General features: G+C 37.8%; 4 protein-coding genes across 5 annotated transcripts; 3 read left to right on the forward strand and 1 right to left on the reverse strand.

Annotated features, from left to right (window-relative positions):
- The first annotated feature begins 2187 nt into the window (after positions 1-2187).
- LOC143913527 (uncharacterized) lies at positions 2188-6043 on the forward strand. Of its 2 annotated transcripts, none has more exons than XM_077433379.1 (3): positions 2188-2264; positions 3470-3703; positions 3890-6042. In XM_077433379.1, exons 2-3 carry the CDS (start codon positions 3497-3499, stop codon positions 5009-5011), a joined length of 1329 nt encoding a protein of 442 aa, XP_077289505.1. In that variant the 5' UTR covers positions 2188-2264; positions 3470-3496; the 3' UTR covers positions 5012-6042. The 2 variants fall into 2 exon arrangements, with proteins under 2 accessions (XP_077289505.1, XP_077289504.1); XM_077433378.1 differs by lacking the exon at positions 2188-2264 and adding an exon at positions 3125-3395 and having other exon boundaries at positions 3890-6043.
- Positions 6044-8838: 2795 nt separating this feature from the next.
- LOC143913553 (uncharacterized) lies at positions 8839-12245 on the forward strand. The gene is made up of 3 exons (XM_077433420.1): positions 8839-9473; positions 9543-9776; positions 9904-12245. Exons 1-3 carry the CDS (start codon positions 9360-9362, stop codon positions 10663-10665), a joined length of 1110 nt encoding a protein of 369 aa, XP_077289546.1. The 5' UTR covers positions 8839-9359; the 3' UTR covers positions 10666-12245.
- Positions 12246-12739: 494 nt separating this feature from the next.
- LOC143913534 (uncharacterized) lies at positions 12740-16010 on the reverse strand. Its single transcript, XM_077433393.1, has 4 exons — positions 15242-16010; positions 15024-15156; positions 14643-14948; positions 12740-14449 (listed from the first exon to the last, which is right to left on the reverse strand). Exons 1-4 carry the CDS (start codon positions 15430-15432, stop codon positions 13646-13648), a joined length of 1434 nt encoding a protein of 477 aa, XP_077289519.1. The 5' UTR covers positions 15433-16010; the 3' UTR covers positions 12740-13645.
- Positions 16011-19318: 3308 nt separating this feature from the next.
- LOC143913551 (uncharacterized) lies at positions 19319-21767 on the forward strand. The gene is made up of 3 exons (XM_077433418.1): positions 19319-19797; positions 19873-20097; positions 20526-21767. The coding sequence occupies exons 1-3, from the start codon at positions 19558-19560 to the stop codon at positions 21357-21359; spliced, it is 1299 nt and encodes a 432-aa protein (XP_077289544.1). The 5' UTR covers positions 19319-19557; the 3' UTR covers positions 21360-21767.
- Positions 21768-25398: the final 3631 nt, after the last annotated feature.

Genomic DNA, 25398 nt, shown 5'->3' on the forward strand with positions numbered 1-25398 from the left:
TATACAAGTGTATAAATATGTTGTTGAAGCGGCTGGAATCGTAGCGTTCTCGAGACGGCTATTGGCTGCTGACTGGTGTCGTGCGGACGCTGGATCTTGTAATGTGTCGTTGCTCTGGATCCGGCTGAGTTGCAAACGTTCTTCCATTGTAGGGTAGTTGGCTCGGCATTTGGCTATGTTCAGGTGTCTCTGGATGTGGCAGAGTGTTGCTGGCTCGGTAGTCGGCTATGTTCAGATGGTCTCTGGCTCATTTGCTGGTTGATCCTCCAGGTGAGCGTAGTGTAGTAGTGGCTGGTCAAAAGCTGGATGTTGACTGAAGTTTTCTTGTCAAAACTCCCTTTTATACGCTTTTGGCGTAAGCGAGTTGGTCGCAGGTGTGGTTTGCAGCTGTGGGCACACGTGGTCAAGTAAGCGAGCTTTGTTGCACGTGGTTGCAGCTGTGTGCACATGTGGTCAAGTAAGCGAGCTTTGTTGCACGTGGATTGCAGCTGTGTGCACATGTGGTCAAGTAAGCGAGCTTTGTTGCACGTGGCTTGTAGCTGTGTGCACACGTGGTCAAGTAGAGTGAGTGCGTGGTGCGTTGGCACTTGTTAATTTATTTATTGTTTTAATCTCCACTTGAGCGAGATCGCTTTTTGATGAAAATAATCACCGAACCGCGCCAATATTATCCCGCGGTACATGCGTATCGTGTCTTGAAAATCAAATCTTGAAAATTTAATGAACTTTCATGTAATAGTGCCATGAGCGAAAAAAATTTTGGAAACCCGCTGTTCCAAAATTGGGTTAAAATAGCTACCCAAGCGCTTTCGTCACGAAAAAAAATGGGCGATGTCATCCAATATTAAAATAGTTTTCAAATATAACATAAATAGACACCACTGAAAGGGCGCCGTTGACACCAACAGTATTTACTAAAAATACTTACAATTGTAGGAATCTAGCACAACTTGTGCTATTACGAATCAAAATCAGTGATCTCATCCTCGATCCTGTACAAACACGCATAACTCAAGGGCGACGACCCCTTCGACCATCTCAGAAGAAAGAATTCATCGCTCGATCGTAAAAACGAACAAAACCCAACAGTGATGTAATCAGGATACCCAAACACGTAAAAGTCAACGCGTGGCACATGCCCGCATTCTCAAACGAACGACGTCCTGACGCCGACCCCATAAACACACGCCTCGAAAGTAGGTCAACACGTGTGCCCAACACACGTGACCTGGAAACGAAGACAAAGCATTTGCGCGCGGCACGCTCCAACCCAGAACGTATATAAAGCGACGCAGCAGCTCCAGACGCCAGATCACTCTGGAGTTCAACCAGATCACTTCACCGAAGCTCAACCTCTTCGTACATACAATAACCATTGTAACAATTGAACAACAATAAACGATCCTCTTTCAAACTCAACTGAGATTCCATAGGCCGGGAAACGGTCGAAACCTTAAAAGGTCTGTTCATACCTAGTCAGCACGTACCGACTTCAGCAGGTATCCGGCCGTACGAAAAGTATTCTTTGGTACATTTTGTATGGGTATATTCATATCAACCGTCACGTTTACGTCACGGCAGGCTTACAGCAGTACCCGACATTTCCTGTTCATACCTTACAGCAACATCCGTCAACGTATCGTATCCGTTTTTTTGGCCATCGTGGAAATATACACGCGAATTACGTGCCATGAGTCTGCCGCTTTGCTGTTTTGGACCAATTATCGATAGTGACAGTTGACAGCTGTTCAATATTTCGATATGGTTTTGGCGCAAATATTTAAAAAAAATTTAAATTTTTTACGGAAATATTTAAAAAAATTTTGTCCATCATCCACAAGCTCCTTATACAGTGTCCAAAACTCTCCTTCGGTTTTTCTATTTTTTAACATGGGATGCACATCAAAACGCCTCCGTGCTTTTTTGTTGCCTTCTTGAGCTTCTTCTTCCAACAACAGCGCGATTATACATAATTTTTCGTTCAATAAACGTCGAAACATTTTTGCTGACTTGTATTCTGACGCGTAGCTACGAATGCACGTGTATGCATTCATATTGTAAGTACTCGACAATACGACGTAAGCAATATTGCGCCGCATCGTCATGGCCTATAATGTATAAGTAAGCCGATTTTACCTTGCACTCGGCCAAATTGCTGTAAGCGTGACGTGACCGCGACGTGTAGGTAGATATTAATAGAAATGTAATAAAATGACATATTTGAAACGGAGTCGTGCAGTGCTGAAGCCGTGCAGTGCTGTTAAGTATGAACAGACCTTAACCCGTCCTATACAAAATTTTCCATATCCAGTTCCGAAATAGTAACCACTGGCTGCTATATAGGAACTGGATATGGAAAATATTGTAAGTAAAACTGTTGTTTTCGCCGGCCCCTATAGGTCCATATCGTGATAATCAGTAGCGAATCCGGGCTGTTTTGAAATCTGCGATACTAGAATCACGATCCGTATTGATAGTGTAATACTCCCAATGTTTATGCTCATATTATATGGCGCCGTCCACACACACGATATCTATATACGATATTTCCGGTAAACGGACTACTAGTCATATGTGAATCAGTCACAGGACAACCGGTCGCTCTAGATCGGTCACACGTGATCACCCATCACACTAAAACTCGTCACGAGAAAACTGGTCACACCCTAAAATCGGTCACGTGAAAACTGGTTAACCGATTTTAGGGTGTGACCAGTTTTCTCGTGACCAGTTTTAGTGTGACGGGTGATCACGTGTGACCGATCTAGAGCGACTGGTTGTCCTGTGACCGGTTCACATTTGACTAGTGATCACTAGAGGTAGGATAGTCACAGTGCTATCTATTGTTCGGCAAACCTTTAACAATGCATTTACAACCTTTGAACAATACACGGCCCCCTCAGGCTCCGGTGACTAGTGATCACCGAACCGATATTTCCATATCCAGTTCACATATTGCAACCTGTGGCTGCTATTTAGGAACTGGATATGGAAATATCGTATGTAGATATCGGTGTGTGTGTGTGTGGACGGTGCCTATGACATCGCTAGTAAAATGAAATTAAAATTTATAAATTTTATTTTATTTTAATATTTATATATTTAATATAATCATAAATTAAATGGTCAAATATTTTTCCAAGGGGGAGAGGGGGGGTTTCCGGTTTGACTTGAAAGAAGTCTGACAACCCTAATCAATGATCCTGAACTCCTCACGTCTACATCTAAGCGTCCATTGTCAATTCCACTCCCCAGTAGTTTGTGCTTCAGCCGACGTAGCAATGGAGTGCAGACTTTGCCTCTGCACTGCTCCACCGGAGGCTTTCGTCTCCATCCATGACGGACCTCATCCACGGCATTTGGTGCAACTCATTACGACCTGCTGTCACCTGCGGGTCGGTTACGCTTTAACCACCGCTGTTGTTAATTCGTTAGTCCTCATAATCATTAATTCAATTCTCATTTGCAGGTTAGGAAAGGTGACAAGCTACCAGATATGGTATGCCATTCGTGCGTCAACAATCTGGCATTGCTCAAAACCTTTCGAAACAATTGTCTTCGGAGTGACAAAGCGGCGAGATTGCGGTCAAATGCATCTTTGGATATTAAGCCGGAGGAAGTTTTGTTGGAAGACTTAACATGGGGTGAAGAGTCGGATACTTACTTGTCACGAAATATTTCTACTTCACCTGACGATGGCGACGTAAGTCAATTAGACTAGAGTGCCTTGTTATTGATTAGTAAACATTTTATTGTTTTATCACTGGATCACAAATTGTTCATCGTAGAAAAAAGTTGGTCCGGAAATTGCATTTGTTCCTCCTAGTTAACAGAGACAATGACGTCTAATAACACTAGAAAATGATATATCGTTTGTTTTATGTTGTAGGTACATGGAGGAAAAATCACTTCAGATGATAACATAACAGAAATGGTAGACCCCACTTCATGCTCTACACATTCTGAATTGGATCATAACATTGATTTCCAAGACGAATTATTTGTTCCTGGACGCAATCTTGTGACACAGGAAACTCCACACGCTCTTGGAAAGCTGCATAAATGCGACATTTGTACAAAGTCATTTAGTAGGAAACAATACCTGAATGCACACATGCTAATTCATACTTCGGAAAAGCCACACAAATGTGAAGTTTGTTTAAAATCATTTTCATTCAGATCGATTCTTGTACTGCATATGAGATGCCATTCCGAAGAGAAGCTATTCAAGTGTGATATTTGTTTAAAATCATTCACGACAAAGTCCAACCTCGGCATACATAAGAGTATTCATAGTGGGCTAAAGCCACACAAATGCGAGCTTTGTTTAAAATCATTTTCGGTGAAAGACACCCTTTTGAAGCATATGAAAATCCACTCTGGGGAAAAACCTTTCAAGTGTGTTATTTGTTATAAATCGTGTACGTTGAAATCCAACCTTACGAAACATATGAAAACCCACTCGGGAGAGAAACCTTTCAATTGTGATATTTGTTCAAAATCATTCACTACAAAATCTGGCCTCGGCACGCATAAGAATATTCATAGTGGGCTAAAGCCACACAAATGTGAGTTTTGTTTGAAATCATTTATTTCGAAATTTAAACTCGGTGTACACATGAGTTGTCATAGTGGGGTAAAGCTACACAAGTGTGATATTTGTTTGAAATCGTTTAGGTTAAAAGAAAACCTGTCGAAACACATGAAAATCCACTCTGGAGAAAAACCGTTCAAATGTGATATTTGTTTAAAAGCGTTCAAGTTGAAAGAAAACCTGTCGAATCATATGAAAATCCACTCTGGAGAAAAACCATTCAAATGTGATATTTGTTTAAAGGCATTCACGAAAAAGTTCAACCTCGGTACACATTTGCGTATTCATACTAAAGTAAAACTATACAAATGTGATATTTGTTCAAAATCATTTACTAGGAAACAATATCTCACTGCTCACATGAATATTCATGGAGTAAGCCAGACAAATGACGCATTGCTTAAAATAATTTACTGAGATATCCAACCCTATGCAATATTTCGGATACCACTCTGGAGAAGATCCGTTATTATATTGAGTATTCATAGTTTGGTAAAACTGCGCAAATGTGACATTTGTCTGAGATCATTTGTTAATTTTAAGACATTTAAAGGCACACGCTGGTGTCAAAAACCACAAAAAATGTGAGGTTTGTTTAAACTCGACTTTGTTTAAACTGTGACAGTATTAGTCCACTCTTTTTATTACTAGCTTGCTTTCGATTTTTTCGTCTGACAATATTTGGGTTCTTATCCACACTCTTCCGATCGTTTTCAAACTTTGCCATTGCTATTTAAACTTCATGCTATTTACATGTGATGATACAAATTTTGTCAATTTTATTTTAACACGTTCAACCCGGCGTGTACCACTGGTGGCCACGCGGATAGTGCTATAGCAGACTATAATTTTACGGTTCCACTTCATTGAGCACCTCAACACTAAAATTCCTATAAAATTCTAAAGATCTAGGGACAACTCATTATATAAAGTGATTTAATGACGTCACGCGTAATTGGGTGCCGATACGCGTGACAGTGCCGCCACATGGGCAAATGTATGAAATCATGCGCCGGGCTGGATTTGTTAAACAGATATTTATATATAAAACCGAAACGGCGTCTGTAATTCCTTTCTGATTGGCTGTCGTCAAAGTCGTTTCTGATTGGCTGTCGTCAAAGTCGTTTCTGATTGGCTGGATTGGGCAAAGACGTTTGTGATCGGTCGGTCGTTAGATAATTTTCGTTTTTTTTTTTTATTCAAATAAATTTAATAAATAAATAAATAGAGATTTTTTTCATGGTTCGACAGTATTCTCATGACTGGACTGCATTTCCTTATGCTGAGCGAAGCCGCGCAGAACCACTAGTGTTTTATAGAACAGGAATGTGTGTATTAGACCTGTTTCCGGGTCTACATATGTACTATGTAAGCTTGATTGAATTTTTTATGAGGATCTTTACATATTTGTTTTTTTTTTTAACAAAATACAATAAAAAATGTTATACAAAAATTATTTTTTAGTTTGTCTGTACACCATTGGGTTATCCACATTAGAGCCAGTGGCGGATTTACTTACAGGCAAAGGAGGCGGCCGCCTCAAGACTAGCATTTATGATGAATTTTTATAGTTTTTATAGTCCAATAGGACATCATGAAAGTTGACTCACTTTCCTTAATAACCCTTTTCCCTCGGCAATAAATATAGCGAACAAGTCCTGTACTACTACAAAATCAAATATTCGGGGGGGGGGGGGGGGGGCAGACATTTGTAGCGCCTCGGGCCTCTAGCGAAGTAAATCCGCCACTGTTTAGAGTACATACATATTTACAATCTACAACAGTGTACATTCATACTGCATGATATAATATTTATTTATTTATATATATTTTAGCTATCAAGCTAATTTAAAAATACATCTTAATTATTATACTTGACTCTAAAATTTATAATTAATTTATATGTACTGTGTGCGAAGAGACACCTCACAGAGGTGTCTCTTCGCACCTCGCAGGAATGCATCCATGTTTTTAGCAGACCTGATGCACTCAGGGAGGGCATTATACATGAGCACACCCCTGTGAAAAACACCCCCAGCCGTTTTATTCTTTCTTACTCTACCTACAACTAGTTTGTCCTTATTTCTAGTATAAAAACTATGTTTATCTCTATTCCTTATTATATAATCATCAAAATACTTAGGTAATAACTTATGATCTAACTTATAAACAAAATACAATGTACTAATATTTAGACTAATTCTAATACTCATCCATCCTAATTCATCTAACATACTTCCAATACTCTTAAATCTACTCACATTCAAAATACCTCTCATAGCTTTATTCTGTATTTTTTGCATTTTTTCTAAATCTTGGCCACTAAACAAATTAAGCACAGTGGCACAATAAACCACATGTGGCAAGACAATTGAATTAAACACTAAAATTTTACTTTTTTTACTTAAAATATTTCTTAATCTACATAATACACCAACTTTTCTAGCCATTTTTTTATTATATAGTCAGCGTGCATTTTAAAATTTAGTCCTGAATCTATGTATACACCTAAGTATTTTATATTTTCAACTTTTTCAATTAACTTATCATCAATTCTAATTTCATTCAATATATTTTTATTTTTACCATTCAACCACATCATTTTTGTTTTATTCACATTCAACTTTAATTTATTTTCACACAACCAGTCATTCACATAATTTAATTCTATATTTAAAATCTCAGACATTACATCAACATTCTTTCCAATTATATATATCAATGTATCATCTGCAAACAAATGTATTTTACACATCTTAATTATCTTAACAATATCATTTATATATTATATAAATAATAAGGGTCCCAATTTGGACCCTTGCAGCACTCCATGAGGTGTTACAAATTCAGAGGATAACACCTTATCAATTTTTACTATTTGCCTTCTATTATTTAAGTATGATTGAAGCCACTTTAATACTATACCATTTATTCCTAACTTATATAATTTTTGTAATAAAATATTCCTATCTACTGTCTCGAACGCTCGCTTAAAATCTAGAAAAACTGCCCCAACAACCATGCTAGATTCATCCATCGCTTCCATCCAATCAGCAACCACCAATTTGATAGCGGTTTCTGTTGAATGTTTCACTCTAAATCCAGACTGTTCCACAACCAAACAATCATTTATACTAATGAACTCTTTCAATTGAATCATAACGATTTCCTCCAGCATCTTCTCAACAATTGGTAACATATTGATGGGCCTCATTTCACTGGCTTTATGTGTGCCAGTACAATAGTAGACACCTTCCATGCATCCGGGACGGATCCCACTTCTAACGATTCATTTATTAATTTCAGTAACAGGTCCAACCATGAATTGGATGAAACACATTACATTGTACAGCATAAATGAAGTGAAATGAAATACACAGAACTAGGGTTGCCACCCCTACGGTTTTGACCCAGAGTCTCTGAATTTCAGCTAGTTGTACCTGGGCTCTGTGTTTGAGTATTAATTCTCTGGGTGTGTAGTGAATATCCCACAAAAATATAAACATAAATTAAATTGTATGTACATTAGACATTTATAAGTTTTATGCAAAACGTATAAAGGACTTAAAGATGTCCATGGTGCATATATTCGTTACTGAAGCGAAGAAGGTATAAATAAAACCTATCGATAAACTGGGTAATACTATATATAAAAATAATGTTTCGGTAAATATGTATATAAATATGTGACGGACAACGGGCGCAGTATGGGGAACCAATTATTTTTTTCATTTCGGAGCTGGGGGCGAAAGCCCCGGGGCGTCGGGGGCGCTAAGGGCGAAGGCCCCGGGGTGTCGGAAGCATCGGGGGCGCCAGAGGCGTCGACGGCGCTGGGAGCGAAGGCCCTGGAGCGTCGGGGGCGAAGGCCCTGGAGCGTCGGGGGCGAAGGCCCGGGGTGCTGGAAGCATCGGGGGCGCTGGGGGCAAAGGCGTCGGGGCGTCGGCGATGCACAAAACATAATTCGTCATTTCTAATTCGTGCATCAATTTCTTTCCGGAACCAGTCGTTTCAATTTCTTTAACTTTATTTTTATTCGTGTTTAATAATATCTTTATATAATATCAGAAAGAACAATAACATTTAGTACGCTTTATGTTTCTGAATATTTTTCGTTAAAAAATCTATTCTAGATTTTCGATCTTTGCCTTCCGATATTTGCGTTTTCGGGCGTTTCACTTTCGGTCCCGTGAGGGAGACCGCAAAAACCCTCATCTGAAAATGCGCTGAAAATCTATCTAAAGATACTATGCGTCAAACGAACGATTCGACACTTCACAACAGTGTGCGACAATATTAGGTAAACTACACTTGAACGACAACGATGCGACACTACGCAGTAAATTATGTTAATCATTCGTTCGGTACCTCGGAGCAAGATGGACGAAACGGGCGCTATTATAGTATCATTTATATGCGAGGAAGAAGAACAATCGAGAAAAACCAAAAGATTATGGCTACATGCTATTTCAAAGTCACGATATGAAGAAGGAGAATAATTGTCGCAAGGCAACCCCCACTCAACGACACTTGCGTCAAAGTTGATCGAAAAGTGAACTTAGACGCACGGTGTCGCTCTACGTCATGCGACTTTCGCGCAGTGCGTTGTCTCATAAAATTTCATACAAACAATATTTGGTCGCGTACTGTTGTGAAGTGTCGGATCGTTCGGTTGTCGCATAGTGCGGTCAGACCTTAAGTACATGCATATCAATAGAGGCCCATTTTCCACTGTCCAAACGTTAATGCTACTCTTGTCGAAGTGGCGATGGAGTGCAGACTTTGCCTCTGCTCTGCTCCAGCAATGGCTTTCGTCTCCATCGATGAAGATCCTCATGCAGTGCATTTGGTGCAACGCATTTGGACCTGCTGTCAGCTGTGGGTCAGTTCATTCATTCATTGCTGTTTTTAATTCGTTAGTCCTAGCAGTCAATACCTTGCTCCCTTGCAGGTTAGGAAAGATGACAAGCTGCCAAATCTGATATGCCACTATTGTGTCAACAATCTGGAATTGCTCGACAACTTTCGAAGTGATTGTCTTCGGAGTGACAAAGCGTCGAGATTGAGGTCAGATGAATCTTTAGGTGTCAAGCCGGAGGAAGTTTTGTTGGAAGATTTAACATGGGAGGACGAGTCGGGGGCCGATTTTTCACCAAATATTTCCAATACACCAGACGATGGTGAGGTAAGTAAATGGGATTCGCGTGCCTTAGAACGATTCCAAGCAAAACATTCATATAAATGAATATTTACACTATGCAAAGGTTATATATATATATATATATATAAAAATTGTGTTTATATTATTTTAGATACACGAAGGAAAGATCACTTCGGACGATAACACACCAGAAATGTTATATAAAACATGTGATACTCGAAGAAAGCCGTATAAATGTGACATTTGTTTAAAATCATTTACTAGGAAACATTACCTTGGGGCACACATGAGTATTCACACTGGGGAAAAGCCACACAAATGTCATATTTGTTCAAAGTCATTTGTTCACAAATCTAACCTTTTTGTACACATAGGTTGTCATACGGGAGTAAAACCACACAAATGTGACATCTGTTTAAAATCATTCCTTAGAAAATTTGATCTCAGTGCACATATTAGTATTCATACTAGCGTAAAGCCACACAAATGTGATACTTGTTCAAAATCATTTTCTCACAAATCTAATCTCGTCGTACACACGAGATATCATACTGGTGTTAAGCCACACAAATGTGACATTTGTTCAAAATCATTCGCTCAAAAACCTTTACTGTCGAGGCATTTGAAGTCTCACGCTGGAGACAAGCCGTATAAATGTGATATTTGTTTAAAATCATTCACTACAAAATTTTCCCTCAATGCGCACACTAGTATTCATACTGGGGTAAAACCACATAAATGTAACATTTGTTTAAAATCATATACTCAAAAAATTGGCCTTTCAAGACATTTGAAATCTCACACCGGAGACAAGCCATACAAATGTGACATTTGTATGAAATCATTTCCTGAAAAATCTAACCTTGTGAAACATATGAGATTTCACCCTGGAAAAAAACCGTTTGTTTCTTGAAAGTTTTTATGCCCCATTTGAAATCTCACAGAGACCGAACTCTAGAAATCTAACTTGTCTAATGTAAACTTATCTAACACCCATAAATGTTTGGTAATTGGATTATTAGTCACATTGCGGTGGTCACAAAGACAATTTTTGCCATTAAAATCGAGAATACGCACTATTTGGCACTCAAGTTCTCGTTACTATGATAGTTATCGTTAGTATGATGGGACTTTTCGGCTGCCAGATGTTCCGTTATAGAGATTTTAGTGACTTTGTGACCAGTAATCACCGAACCAAATGTTTATCTAGTTAACCCTTTGAATGCTGACCAACGTCGAACAAGTCCGTGAGCCGTTGTTTTTTGAGAATGTAAAAAATAAACAAGAATACTACCCGCTAACCCTTTCTAGGTAGCATTGATCATTGGTCGTGTATTCCATGTCAATGTTTATTAACACGCGTTTACACCGGAATTTCTGAATTTATAACCATAGCAGAATTACCCACAGAAATCCCTAACTGCTGAGTATTTTAGATTGTGAGCATTACATTTAACAACAATGAAGACGATGGAAGTAGTTTTGGAAAAATACATTCATTAATATACTTCATCTGTTGTTTTTATATTGTTGCATGATATATTAGAGGGTCTAAACCAGAGAAATGTTATATTAATAGAAGTGGCTTTAGGCGTCATATTGTTGTCAAGTGACGATTGTCCACAGACAATCCTAAATAATTTTAGCATCAGTCGTATTTGATGCTTGGTGGTCGACGTATGTCCGGTAAAAACTTCTCTGTTTGTTTATATTACTCGCAAGATGGACAAGCATCGGTAAAAATTGCACAATACATTCAAAAACACAATAAACAACATGGGATACATTTTTATTTTAAGTAAATTGATCCGATTGTATTCCGTGCGTTGTAGCGTATTTATAGAGACGTACCGCGTAATATTGACAACAATTATTTATTCGCAAGGGCCCTTCTATTATTATTATTACATTTCTCTGGGAATGAATGAATTACATTTCTCTGGGAAATGATTTTTAGACAAATATTATCCAACGTAATGCTGTCATTGTTTTAGCCATGAGGATAAATTTTGCACAGTAGTGGCCATTGAATCAAGTCAGAATTATATTGAAACAAGATTGTTTGACGGCGTTTTAAAATAATGTTAGTATGCTATAAACCATGTATAAATGGGAGAAACCATAGTCGTGGGGTTCTTTTCTTAAAAACATTGTTTTTAAATTTTAATTTATAACTTTTTGTTCTAATATTGGATTCGAGTAAAGTTAAAATCATATTCGAGCTTTATAAAACTTCATTTACATACATACATATATTCAGAACTTTCAATATTCATTGACAATTATTTTTGATACTCAACCATTCCTCAGCTGCCTTTGGTTTTCGGATTTAAATTAAAATAAAAGCCAGTTTATACTAATGAAATGGCATTTATTTATATAAATACAAAAAAAAAAACAATTAACATTTGTAATATTTAAAACATTCATAACAAAAAAATATATATGCACATTTTGAACATTCAAAGTTATTTACTAAATTTATATATACTGAAAATTTAAAAAAAATATTTAATTTACAAGAATTTTTTTTCCAATTAAGAAAAACTAATATAAAGTGAACTAACAAAAATTCAAATAATACAATTCACATATGACTTATTGTAATTCTGATGGGATAAAATTTAATATAATACAATATTAGCAGCATTGGCGGATTAAACGTTTCGGAGGCCACAAGCGCAACGTAATTTTAAGCCCCCCCCACTAATCATAAAGTGACTTTTTTTTCAATTGTGAATCGTAGGTATGTATATTATAAAAAAACTTGTGTTATTTTGTATTTACAATTGTTTATTAAATAATATAAATATATAATATTTACAAACTTATACAAACAAAAAATATATATTATACAAATATATAAACAATCAAGAAAAAAAGGAAAACATTTTAAATTGGTATTCTGGCCACAATGCTAAATCCATACTCATTGGGAGCCATTACAGTATCATTTTCACCTTTACTTTCTTCCTCATTTTCTTTTTCAGAAAATTGTTCTTCAGTCCTTTTAGGAGTCTGTTCTTCAGACGTTGTATGATGCTGCTCATTAATTTTTCCAAAGGGATCTTCATCAGTTCTTCTACAGGGCTGCTTTTCGATCCTTTCAGAAGACTGTTCTTCAAGATGTTCCGATATTCCGCCATTTTTAATGTAATTAGTTAGCGAATTCTTTTGTAGCAGTGAAATTTATCTAGAAAGGCCAAACAATCGACGACGGCGAGAGCAATTATCGCAGAGCTTTGTACTTTACATAAAAAAGTAGTCGTAAGCTCCAATATTTTATGGCAAAATGCATAGGAAGTTCCGAATTATAATTTTTCTCAGAACGATTTGGAGGCCACAGATATGCGCCAATTTTGCTGTTCGATAATCCGCCACTGATTAGCAGTACTGTTCAGTGAGGACCACGAGAAAGAATGGAATACGAGAATAACATTAGTAAGAAAAAGTATTATTAAATACATAAATTAAATATGCTCTATATAATATACAATACCACATATAAATTTTGTTATTTAACAAGTATGTAACACTTTCAAGGTTTCGTTTAGCTAAAGGGATAGCAATGGGGACTGGTGTTGGCCGGTGTGTCTGAGGTCGTCCTAGTAGCCTTAGATGGAGTAATCCTTCGCTTCTCAACCACAAACAGGCTCGAGAACGGTGGTGAACACGTGTTAGAATGAGTAGTGTTTCGTTCCCTAGGTGCGACCGGAAATATTGAAACATATATCTAATACTAGCTGAACCCCGGCATGCGTTGCAATGCCATAATAACGCATGCAATTCCCGTTCCTGTTCCCATTTGTCGGAAAAACGCAGGCAGCGAACACATGTGAAATTATTGCGTTGCAATGACACTCATTCTCGTTTTTCCCGTTTCCGTTTTTTTTTCACAGTAATCTTCCCGGACAAATTTCGTCGTCTTTTTTTTTCTTTTGAACACCCACCAATACGGGGCGTCCAGAAATTAATCTTTTGTTACCTTTAGTAACGCCAGATCGCCTCCTGGCAACTGCTGTCGGTTGAACGTTTATTGGGGCTCTGTAATGCTTTCTAATTAGTTTTCTTTCTGAAATTGCATCTACTATTGCTATGTAATCTGATGGATTTTTGCATTTTTCAATTTCAGTTACAAGTTTTTTAAAATGATATATTGGTAAGTTTTTAATTAATTTATCAATCGTTTCACGGTCCGAATTCAAAATTTCCTGATCATCTCGTACAGGTGCATTAATATTGTGAATACATTCTGAAGTGCAAGGAAGCAGTTCGACAAAAACACTTGAAGACAAAAGCTGTTGATTGGTAGTGGATGATGAAAATGAAAGATGTTCTGAATTAGGATTGTTTTCAAACGCATTATAAAACTCCGTAGTATCAGCCTTGTCGCCCGACGGTAATACTGCAGTTGTATCGCTCAAATGTTTTTTTCTCCACTTTTCATGCCAATAGGCGACCTTCCTTGGTTTTGGATTGTAGTCTGCGTTGACCATTAATTTATCAACATCCCCAAATTGTTCTTTAAGAAATGCAGCATTCCGCCGAATTGCTTCCGCCACACTCATTTGGCTTTGAAAATAAAATTGAAATCTATCAAATGTGTCAGAAGACGGAGCTAACGAAGTAAGAGCTTTGCCACTCTCAGTATCATGGGAATGTTGTAAATTAATGGTTATTATGGCAGGCAAATTTTCCTAAAATAAACAAAAAAAAAGTAAAAGTTAAAAAAAATTAGGCTTCTTTTCGTCAGTAGTGCTAAAAATTGTAATTCTCAGTTGGGATAAAATTTAATATGATAAAATATTAGCAGTACTGTTCAGTGAGGATTTGACAAAATTTATTATGTTTACAACCTTATATCATGTTCATTGCATTAAATTGTATTACCTTGATCATCCCAGAAGCAGTTGTATCGCTCAAATGTTTTTTTCTCCACTTTTCATGCCAATAGGCGACCGTCCTTGGTTTTGGATTGTAGTTTGCGTTGACCATTAATTTATTAACATCCCCAAATTCTTCTTTAAGAAATGCAGCATTCCGTCGAATTGCTTCCGCCACACTCATTTGGCTGTGAAAATAAAATTGAAATCTATCAAATGTCTCCGAAGACGGAGCTAACGAAGTAAGAGCTTTGGCACTCTCAGTATCATGGGAATGTTGTAAATTAATGGTTATTATGGCAGGCAAATTTTCCTAAAATAAACAAAAGTAAAAGTAAATTAATTAATTTTTTTGAAATAAAAGTATTAAATATTATGTATTTTTTACCTTGACGTGTTGGTATCGATATCTAGTATATTTATTAGTAAATTTCACTATAATGCTAATAGACGCTAAACAGTCAAAATTTCTTTTTTTCAACTTTTTATTTGTACTGCTGAATTGGCATCTATAAAGTTTTCTGTACGAAAAACATTTTTTTCTTCAAAAAAAGGCATAAATAAGTAACGCTAACATTTGTATAGGCATAGATGATAGGAACTTACCTGCAAACGTATTTTCCGCCATCGTCTCTCGACTGGGATACAATCCACCTCGAGTTCGTCAGTTGCGCATACAAAGAAACCCATTCGACACAATTGTCAATGTCGTGGATTCCAGCAAAGAGTTTCACCGACAAACCATCGTCTGAGATCGAATCTACCTTATACCTATATTTGTCAGGAAAGTTGGTCATGTTGAGGTCTATGAAAATGAACACGCACTATGTAGAGTAGTGACAGCAAAATAATCTTTCTCCCAATCGGTATGAGAGGTGAAATGCCCGATTTCCACTTTGGCCGTTGGCATGTCAAATGACTGACAGCGCGCCACTAGAATGGCCGCGTCCACGGTAATTGGACTATTCGTCACATTGGGGTGGTCACAAAGACAATTTTTGCCATGAAAATCGAGAATACGCACTATTTGGCACTCAAGTTCTCGTTAGTATGATGGACTTTTCGGCTGCCAGATGTTCCGTTATAGAGATTTTAGTGACTTTGTGACCAGTAATCACCGAACCGCGTCCACACACAGGATATCCACGAACGATATTTACTAGGTCTAGTGAATAGCGTGAATCGTACGCATGAGAGCGTTTGCACCCGCGATATATACCTCATTTACGGCCTTAGCACCTTGGTTAAGACCAGTACCTGGGGGGCTGCCATATATATTATGGGTAAACGCTAAAGCTGGTCACACCCAAAAATTTAAAATTGGTCACACAAACAAAAATATTCTCAAATACTATTTGGTGTGATTTTTAAATGCTTTTTATTATTACGAAATTATGTTCACAATACATATTATATCTATTTGAACAGCTACTGATCTACTGATCATTTTCTATTTTACAATTTTATTTTATTTGGTTAGTAATCATAGTATTATATTATTCTAATTTTAATGCACAGCATAATAGGAAAAAGAGCTCAAAAACCTATTTACAATTGAAAATATATTATAATATATAGATGACATATAGAAAATGTTATACAATGTAACAAAGATAAACAAATAATGTTACCGACGATTTATTTATGTAGATGAGATGTAACAAGTTGATTATAAAATGACGAATTCACTTTAAGATACCGTCCATATTAAATATGAAGACGATGGCATAATCATCGCTCTTGTACAAACATGCAGAATGAATCTCTGGCAACGTCCCATTGGCTCCGAGGCTTTTTTTACATATAATTACTATTGTAACAAGTGAACATAAATAAAGGATCCTCTTAGTGTTAGTACACAATCAGTGTTTTCATAGACCTCCTGCGGTTCATTTAACGCGGTGAATTAAGATTAAACTTTGATTTGACATTCGAACTGTCAAAGTGAAATGAACGCAAAAGCGATTGCCAACCTTCTCTAGAGGCTAGAGGCTAGAGAGCGTCAGATGAGCTGACTGATGAGATGCCCGCGAAGACCACAAACAACGGCCACGGCCACGGCCACGAGGGTCTTTGGCTCGAACATATGTCTAGTCGATAATAATAAAAATTTCGTAAATAAAAAGTATTTGAGAATATTTTTGTTTGTGTGACCAATTTTAAATTTTTGGGTGTGACCAGTTTTCTCGTGACCAGTTTTAGCGTGTGACCAGTTTTAGTGTGTGACCAGTTTTCTCGTGACCAGTTTTAGCGTGAGACTAGTTTTCTCGTGACCAGTTTTAGCGTGACGGATGATCACGAGTGACCGATCTAGAGCGACCAGGTGTCCTGTGACAGGTTCACATTTGACTAGTAATCACCCAACCATATTATGGTTCGGTATTATATGTATAAATTCGCTAACCAGTTCAATAAAAACAAAAAGCTTAAAATTAACAAAGTTCAGATAAAGTATGTGTTTTAAGAGTTCAAATAAATTAATACAACTTTGTAATAATTATAATCGATCTGTAATTGCTGCGTAAGCTGTTTATTTTATTTTTTATATCTTCTGTCGTCGCTTTCGGCTTGATTTCCTTGCAGCTTCGTAATTTTATTTTTTTTATTTTTTTACATATGTATATATCAGGAAGGCCTTACAGGTAAATCCCAATGCGCCTTCCTGGCCAATTACAAATACAAATGCAGCATTTTTATTACAAGTCGTTGAATTACGAGACACTGAAAAACACGCAAATTAACGAGACATCTACGAATTGTACATAAATTTTATTGTACATCAATCAAACTTCAAATAGTGGTGACATAGTAGGTAGGAAGGATTTTAGCCAATTTTTTTTCCGGGAACCGTTTCAACAATGAAATCAGAGAAAATTGTCTGTAGGAATCTCGTCATAGTCATCGTCATCGAAACATTCGAGAATATTCCGCAACAACAAACCACATTCCTTGCGGAACTCACACACGTAAACAAACATTCCCGAAAACCAGACGTCGCACACCTGCAACCATTATATTAAACTCAAGCGGAACGCCCCTACCAGTCGAGTGGAACCAAAACGGTCGAAACACGCCGCCACCATTAAACTACATCGAGCGGAACGGCGCCAATCATTCCAGAAAATTCTACGCCTCGACAAAAGCAAATTCCTCTCGTACGCATCAACAACCACATGCGCTTACGCATCAACAACCACTTCCATCAAGCATTCCAGAAAATTCTACGCCTCGACAAAAGCAAATTCCTCTCGTACGCATCAACAACCCCACCATCGATCAGGTGACTCCAGAAACACTATAAAAGGAGGTACAACCCAAACAACGCCAGTCGACCCACAGCAGCAAGCGTCGACACACAGCAGCAGACCAGTCAACATACAGCTCCTGACCAGCCACCACTACACTACGCGGACTTGGAAGATCAACCAGCCGGACGAGCCAGCAACACACTGCCGTATCCAGAGACCTTCCGAACATAGCCGAACAACGAGCCAGCAACACACTGCCGCATCCAGAGACCTTCTGAACATAGCTGAATGCCGAGCCAGCGACACTCTACCATATCCAGAGACCGCTGAACGACATACTTTTGCCCACAAATACCATACCTTTGTACAACCATAGGCAAACAATAAAACTTTATAAAACTAACACAACAGTGTTTCGTTAGGCCGGGATACGGTCAACAAACATGTACCCCGCCTACATGTCCAACTCTGATAAGGAAACGATCAACCTGGAGTCACAAATCCAGTTCTGACCAACAGCATACTCTGAAAAAATTATTTTCATTCGAGGCTCGATCCCAGGGATCGAACCCGGCGCCTTCTTGACGCTAAGCAGAAGCTTAACGATAATATGTAATATGTAGAACATCTAATATATAGAACATCTAATATGTAGATCATCTAATATGTAGAACATCTAAGTATTATTTTTTTTTTACTTATTTAAATAATTAGTATCGTTGGGATTCCATAATGCTGGATGTGTCATAGGATATAATGAATTGTTGTAAATCCGTGGCCGACAATATGGCCCCACCAATGTTTCGCCAATACAGGTCGTCAATTCGTCAATTCGTTAGGTTGTCAGTGGCCTTGAAAACAAGATATAGCGAACGCTGTCATTTGTATGTTTGCGTGCCAGTAGGTGTGGGGCAAAAGCAAGCTATGCGCCTCTGCCGGCCGCTCCGCGCATTCCCCCAATTTTTTATCAAAATCAAAGTTCATAATGACGATTGGCGAACCTTAGTTTAAAAACCCTGCATACGTAAAAGTTTGGATAGCTAAAAAACTATTTGAAAAAAAAAAATTGCTGCCCGGTTTAGAAACCCTGCTTAAAAATAAATTTTTGCGGCTTTAGTTGACAAACCCTGCTTTCGTATTTATATAATGTACACAATTAGCGATTTCAAAAGAGATCTTTATAACGAATTTCAAATATTGAAAAAGAAAAAAAATGTGTTTTAGCTAAGATGTATGTAAATTTTTAATTCGCATTAAAATTTAGTCTCTTTACAAATCTTTCGCAAATTTTTTCGAGAATTGCCTCTGCGAATCGTACAGGATGTAATACTTAAATTATGAAAAAAAATATTCGATTTCCGCGAACGACTTATTTTATATCGGTGAACGAACGGTCTGTGAAAGAGATGGCCGCATACGTAATGCCTAGAGCGCTGCGTCAGTAAACGAGCTCTCGGTGAACGAACGGTCTGTGAAAGAGATGGCCGTATACGTAATGCCTGGAGCGCGTCCTCGGTTTAAAATACATAATGCATCTCACTCTCTCACTATGTGCACGAGTGAGAGGTGTATATGAGTCGTAATTCTCACATGGGTTTCGGGAATATGATGCTCGTAAGGTCTGTGCGAAATGTCAAACGTTAGTTTCCATTAAACTTGTGTTGGTTCGCCTCGATGCTCCTTTATCGAAGTGTATCGAAGACCCCAACGAGCAACTCTATTTCTATGTACTCTATGTCTAAACGTCCATTGTCTACCCTCCATTCTTTAGAGGTTTGTGCTTTTTCTGTCCAATTAGTGATGGAGTGCAGACTTTGCCTGTTCTCTGCCCCAGCAGAGGCTTTCGTCTCCATCCATGACGATTCTCATCCAGCACGTTTGGTGCAACGCATTTGGACGTGCTGTCAGCTGCGGGTACGTTACACTTGCACACTGCTCTTGCTAACTGGTTAATCCTCCTAATCATTATTATCATTGTCTCATTTGCAGGTTAGGAAAGGTGACCGTCTACCAGACATGATATGCCGTTCGTGCGTCGACAATCTGGAATTGCTCGATAGCTTTCGAAACACTTGTCTTCGGAGTGAAGAAAGTTCGAGGGTGAGATCTTCAAATGTCAAGCCGGAGGAAGTATTGCTGGAAGATTTAATATGGGAAGACGAGACGAATGCTAATTTGCCACCCAACATTTCCAATTCACCAAATAATGAAGTGGTAAGTAAACGAGATTCGGATCCAAGCATAACATTGATTAAATCATAAGGATATATAACACCAAGTTGACACGATACGAGATGCAGGTAAATTATATATGATGCAGATCTAGTACTGCAAGGTATATGCGTTGATAAAAGACTTAGAAATTAATCGAACTCCCGAACTATGTCTATTATAAGGTTTATTCATACCTATCCAGCACGAACCGGTAGCAGCAGGTGTCCTGCAAGTACGGACAGTATTCTTTGGCATATTCTATACGCATCCTAGTATAATCATGGTCCGTGTAGACTCGGCTCAAATGTCAGCGAGTACGCTTGAATCATCTGCTGCCGCGTTAAGAGTATCATTCGAGTGCAGCTGTATCATGTCAACCCGGTAAAATTCATCTATAAAATGATATACATGTTTTGTTTATTTTGTAGATACCAAGAGGAAAAATCACTCCAGACAATAATATATCAGTAATAGAGGATACTATTGAAATTGTGATAAAACGACACAAATGTGATACTTGTTTAAAATCTTTCAATTCAAAATCTGAACTTAGTCGGCATATGAGTATCCATAGTGGGGTAAACCCGCTTAAATGTGACATTTGTTTAAAATCATTTACTAAAAAATTTAACCTCGGTGTACATATGAATATTCACAATGGGGTTAAGCCACACAAGTGTAACGTTTGTCTAAAGTCATTCTCTCAAAAATCGTACCTTAAGGTACATGTGCTAACCCACTCCGAAGAAAAACCTTTCAAATGTGATATTTGTTTAAAATCATTCATGCTAAAATTTGGCCTAAGCGTACACATGAATATTCATATGGGGGTGAAGCCACACAAATGTGACATTTGTCTGAAGTCATTTCTCCAAAAATATTACCTTGTGAGACATATGAAATACCACTCTGAAGAGAAACCGTTCAAATGTGACGTTTGCTTAAAATCATTCATTCAAAAATCTTTACTTGCAAGGCATTTGAAGTCTCACGCCGGAGACAAGCCACATAAATGTGATATTTGTTTAAAATCATTCCCTACTAAATTCACTCTCAATGGGCACATGAGAATTCACACTGGGGTGAAACCACATAGATGTGATATTTGCTCAAAATCGTTTTCTCACAAATCTAACCTCATTGTACACAAGAATATTCATAGTGAAGTTAAGCCACACAAATGTGACTTTTGTCAAAAATCGTTCGCTCAAAAACGTCGTCTTGCAAAACATATGAGATATCACTCGGGAGAAACACCTTGAAAATGTGACCTCGCTGCACTCTATCGACCGATGCGCACAGCTGCAAATATTCAACGAGGTGGTCGCCAACGTCTGGATGTGATTGCGCCAACAAGTGGTTGCGTTGATACTAAACACCGAGAGGTCGCTGGGTTCGATCCTGTTTGAAAAGCGATTCTGTGAACTGCAATTGAAAAGATTTTATTCGGAGTATAATCTTTAATTCTGCTGGTCAGACTTCGATATTTGTGGCTGCTCCAAGTCGATCGTTTCTTATCAGAGTTTGGCAATTTATTAGATTTCATTATTGAAACGGTACCTCCATCAAATTGGCAAAAACTATCCTACCCTCTCTATGTCACAAATGGATCTACCTCACGGGTTGGAAAGTGAAATGCCGGAAAACGCAAATATCGGAAGGCAAAGATCAAAAATCGAAAGATCAAAAAAAAAGGGTGCATGGTAAACGGTACATACTCACTTAATTTGCGCGAGCAGGATACAACAGGAACAAGAGGAACAGGCTTTTCCTCTTGTTCCTGTTGTATCCTGCTTGCGCAAATTAAATGAGTATGTACCGTTTACCATGCACCCTTTTTTTTGATCTTTCGACTTAACATCTTTCGATATTTGCGTTTTCTGGCATTTCACATTCCGGCCCGTCACGGAGACCGGTCACAAATATCTGAATTTGATTTATTGTACAATATATAAGAATTTATGTACATGGATGGGTCTATGGATTAATTCATTAACCCGTTGGGTGCTAACGACTCGCCTGTTGTGATCACAAAATTTCTGTAGCCGCAAAGGTTCAAAATAAAAATACGCACTTGCTGTAGTTATGCGGGAAGCATTCCATTTTTTCGCCTAAAATCTCTATACACTCCATTTTAAATTTAATATAATGTTATTTACTGTTTCAACTGTCGTTTGAGACTTGAGTTTGTCGTTTGAGTTCTGAGACTCACGAAAAGCTGGACAACTATTACAACAGTATTCCAAAAGTTTATGGACAACTATTACAACAGTATTCCAAAAGTTTATAGACAACCATTACAACAGTATTCCAAAAGTTTATGGACAACTATTATAACAGTATTCCAAAAGTTTATGGACAACTATTACAACAGTATTCCATTGACGGAATCATTGTTAAAACAAAAAACCTATGTTACTGGAACACTGAGGGCGAATCGGAAATATAATCCGATAGCGGTTGTAAATAAAAAAATGAATCTGTGATGCAATATACTCCAGAAGGAATATGCATTCTTCTTCTTCATGTGCCATGTCCTCCTAGAAAGTCGGCAACTAGATGTCCCATTCGTACTTTATCAATGGCTGCTCGGAATAGTGCTCGGGTGCTGAGGCCGTACCACTGCCGAAGATTCTTTAGCCATGATGTTTTCCGCCTGCCCCGACTGCGTTGGCCTACGAATATGCATTACCAAATGGAAAGATCGTTGAGAGATTTTGAAGATTTCCTCGTAATTTAATGGGGTGTCTACAGAGATAACCAATCGCCGAGGCAATGTTGTAGAAAAATCCAATATGATAATTCAATATAATAAATTTATGGGGGGGGGGGGTAGATTACCACGATCACATGTTAGCTTACTACCCATGTAGGAGAAAAACTTTAAGATGGTACAAAAAATTGGGCATACATCTATTTCAGACAATGTTATTAAATTCTTATTACATGTATTAATACGCACAATACCAAGAAAATGTCTTAGTCTAAAGATTTTAGGCTGCAAATAATAGAAAAATTAGTAGGGCCTCCCCCAAAACAAAATCTTCATCGCCATTATCTTCCCAGTTTTTGTGACAAAGACTAGCAGGGAAAAACGAAAAGAAGACGGTGCCACTATTGTTGGAGGGAAAAGCCACCCTCTTTTATTGTATGGAATGTACAAACCAGCCGGGTTTGTATCTAGATCCATGCTTTAGGTCGTATCACGACAAAAATTTTAATTACATATAAGTTATTTATCATCATTTTATGCAATTTTTATTTAAAAAATATATTTGTTAAAACATAAATTAAAGTATTTTATTATTTTTAAATATCATTATATTATTTGCTAATTATTATACGAACAAAAAATTTCCAGAAGTTTTTTTATTATGAAAATAATGAATAAATATATGTAGGTACTGTATAGCGTGCTTTATGCAAGGTGCAGGTAGACGCGCGTTCCAAGAACTGTCAAAACATTTGTGAGACAGAGCTATTTTATAAAACATCAGCATGGCACGAAAACAACAGATTCGGGCTCAGCATTGAAAGTGTTAATTGTTAATTTCGTGTTCTTCAAAATCTAAATGCCTCTAGAAATCCAACGATTTATGTAATAAAAAATTTTGCACTGTTCGTAATTAATTTTCTAGGCAGGCGCATTGGGATTTACCTGTTAGGCCTTTCTGGTATATACGCAGTGCCGATCTTACAATCAATGGCGCCCTCGGGCAATTTTTTCTTAGAAAAAACTTTCGCCTGGCGCTATAATCTAAAATTTTGTACGGCTTTTTAGCGCTCTAATTTTTAATTTTAAAGCGCATTTGGCTCATCATGCTGCGCCCTAACTTATTTGGCGCCCTCGGGCACCGCCCGACCTAGCCCCCCCCCCAAAACCGGCACTGTATATACGTACATATCTATGTAAAAATAAAAATAAAATTTATTTGTGTGAATTGAAATTTGTTTGTATTTTTCTTCTCGTATTGAAATAAACCAAAAATATTCGAATGCGACCAATCCACGACTTTATTAATGTATTTGAGGAATATAAGAAGTATCAAAAATAGAAATCGACAAACGTATAAACATTCACACTTGCTGTCTATGAGAACATTATCGTTACAAGTTTGAGCGTAAAATACAAGCCTCTTTTTACTACTTAATATCACTACAATTATTATAAGCATAAAATATAAAGCAGACTCATAAAGTAATTTCAAAGGTCAAAATAAAATAATGAAATATTGTTTTAAGAAAAATTACTACTTCCGGCTTACGAATTCTATCCAAAACCTTATCAGCTCTAAATTAGTGCGTAAGGTAAACGGGTTTTTACGAGCTTTGGGCAGTTTTGAGCAATATTTGGGCAGTTTTCTGTACGACGAATTTTCGTGCAACAGGAGACCCGTACGAGCAATTTTCGTAGCGGTGGTTATCCTGGTAGCAATTCACCTGGTAGTCAAATGTGAACCGGTCACAGGACAACCGGTCACACTAAAACTGGCCACACCCGAAAATTAATCACGAAAAAACTGGTCACACCCAAAAATTCGATCAATTTTTAATTTTTGGGTGTGACCAGTTTTAGTGTGACGGGTGATCACGTGTGATCGGTTGTCCTGTGACCGGTTCACGTTTGACTAGTAATCACCGAACCGCGCATAAAGAATACAAATATAAATTTTCAGCTCGATACACTTACATACATAGTAGTGTGGAAAAAATCCCACTTCCAGTTTATTAAATTGAATGATTTTTTTTATTCTCATATCATACCGATACAAGGATCATACTGGAATTTTCGTGTAGAGCACACGTATTTAAAGATAAAGTAAAAAGTAGTCAATTTGTATGGTGCGGTGATTATTGCCCACAAAGCGCTCGCCCAAAAGTCACTAAAATCTCCATAACGGAACATCTGGCAGCCGAAAGGTCCATCACACTAACGACGACTATCATACGAACGAGAACTCGAGTGCCAAATATTCCGTATTCGCGATTTTCGTGGCAAAAATTGTCTTTTGGGCGATCGGAATGTGCGTAATAATCCAATTACCAATTTGTATTTATGGCAACTAACACGTATGGCAACCCTAACAATCGGCTGCTGCGAAAGATCGCCCGTTTGCAAGTGCTTCGTTAGTTTAGGGTAGTTAGTTGCCTCAAAACTTTGCCTCACGTGCCGAAATGTCTGGCCACCAGCTGTCCACTCCTCACTCTCCACAAGTTTGTGCTTCTCTTGCCGAAGGAGCGATGGAGTGCAGACTGTGCCTTTGCTCTGCCCCACAAGAAACTTTCGTCTCCATCTATGGC

Source organism: Arctopsyche grandis, chromosome 6 (assembly GCF_051622035.1).
Source record: "Arctopsyche grandis isolate Sample6627 chromosome 6, ASM5162203v2, whole genome shotgun sequence".
In the NCBI taxonomy this organism is placed as follows: domain Eukaryota; kingdom Metazoa; phylum Arthropoda; class Insecta; order Trichoptera; family Hydropsychidae; genus Arctopsyche; species Arctopsyche grandis.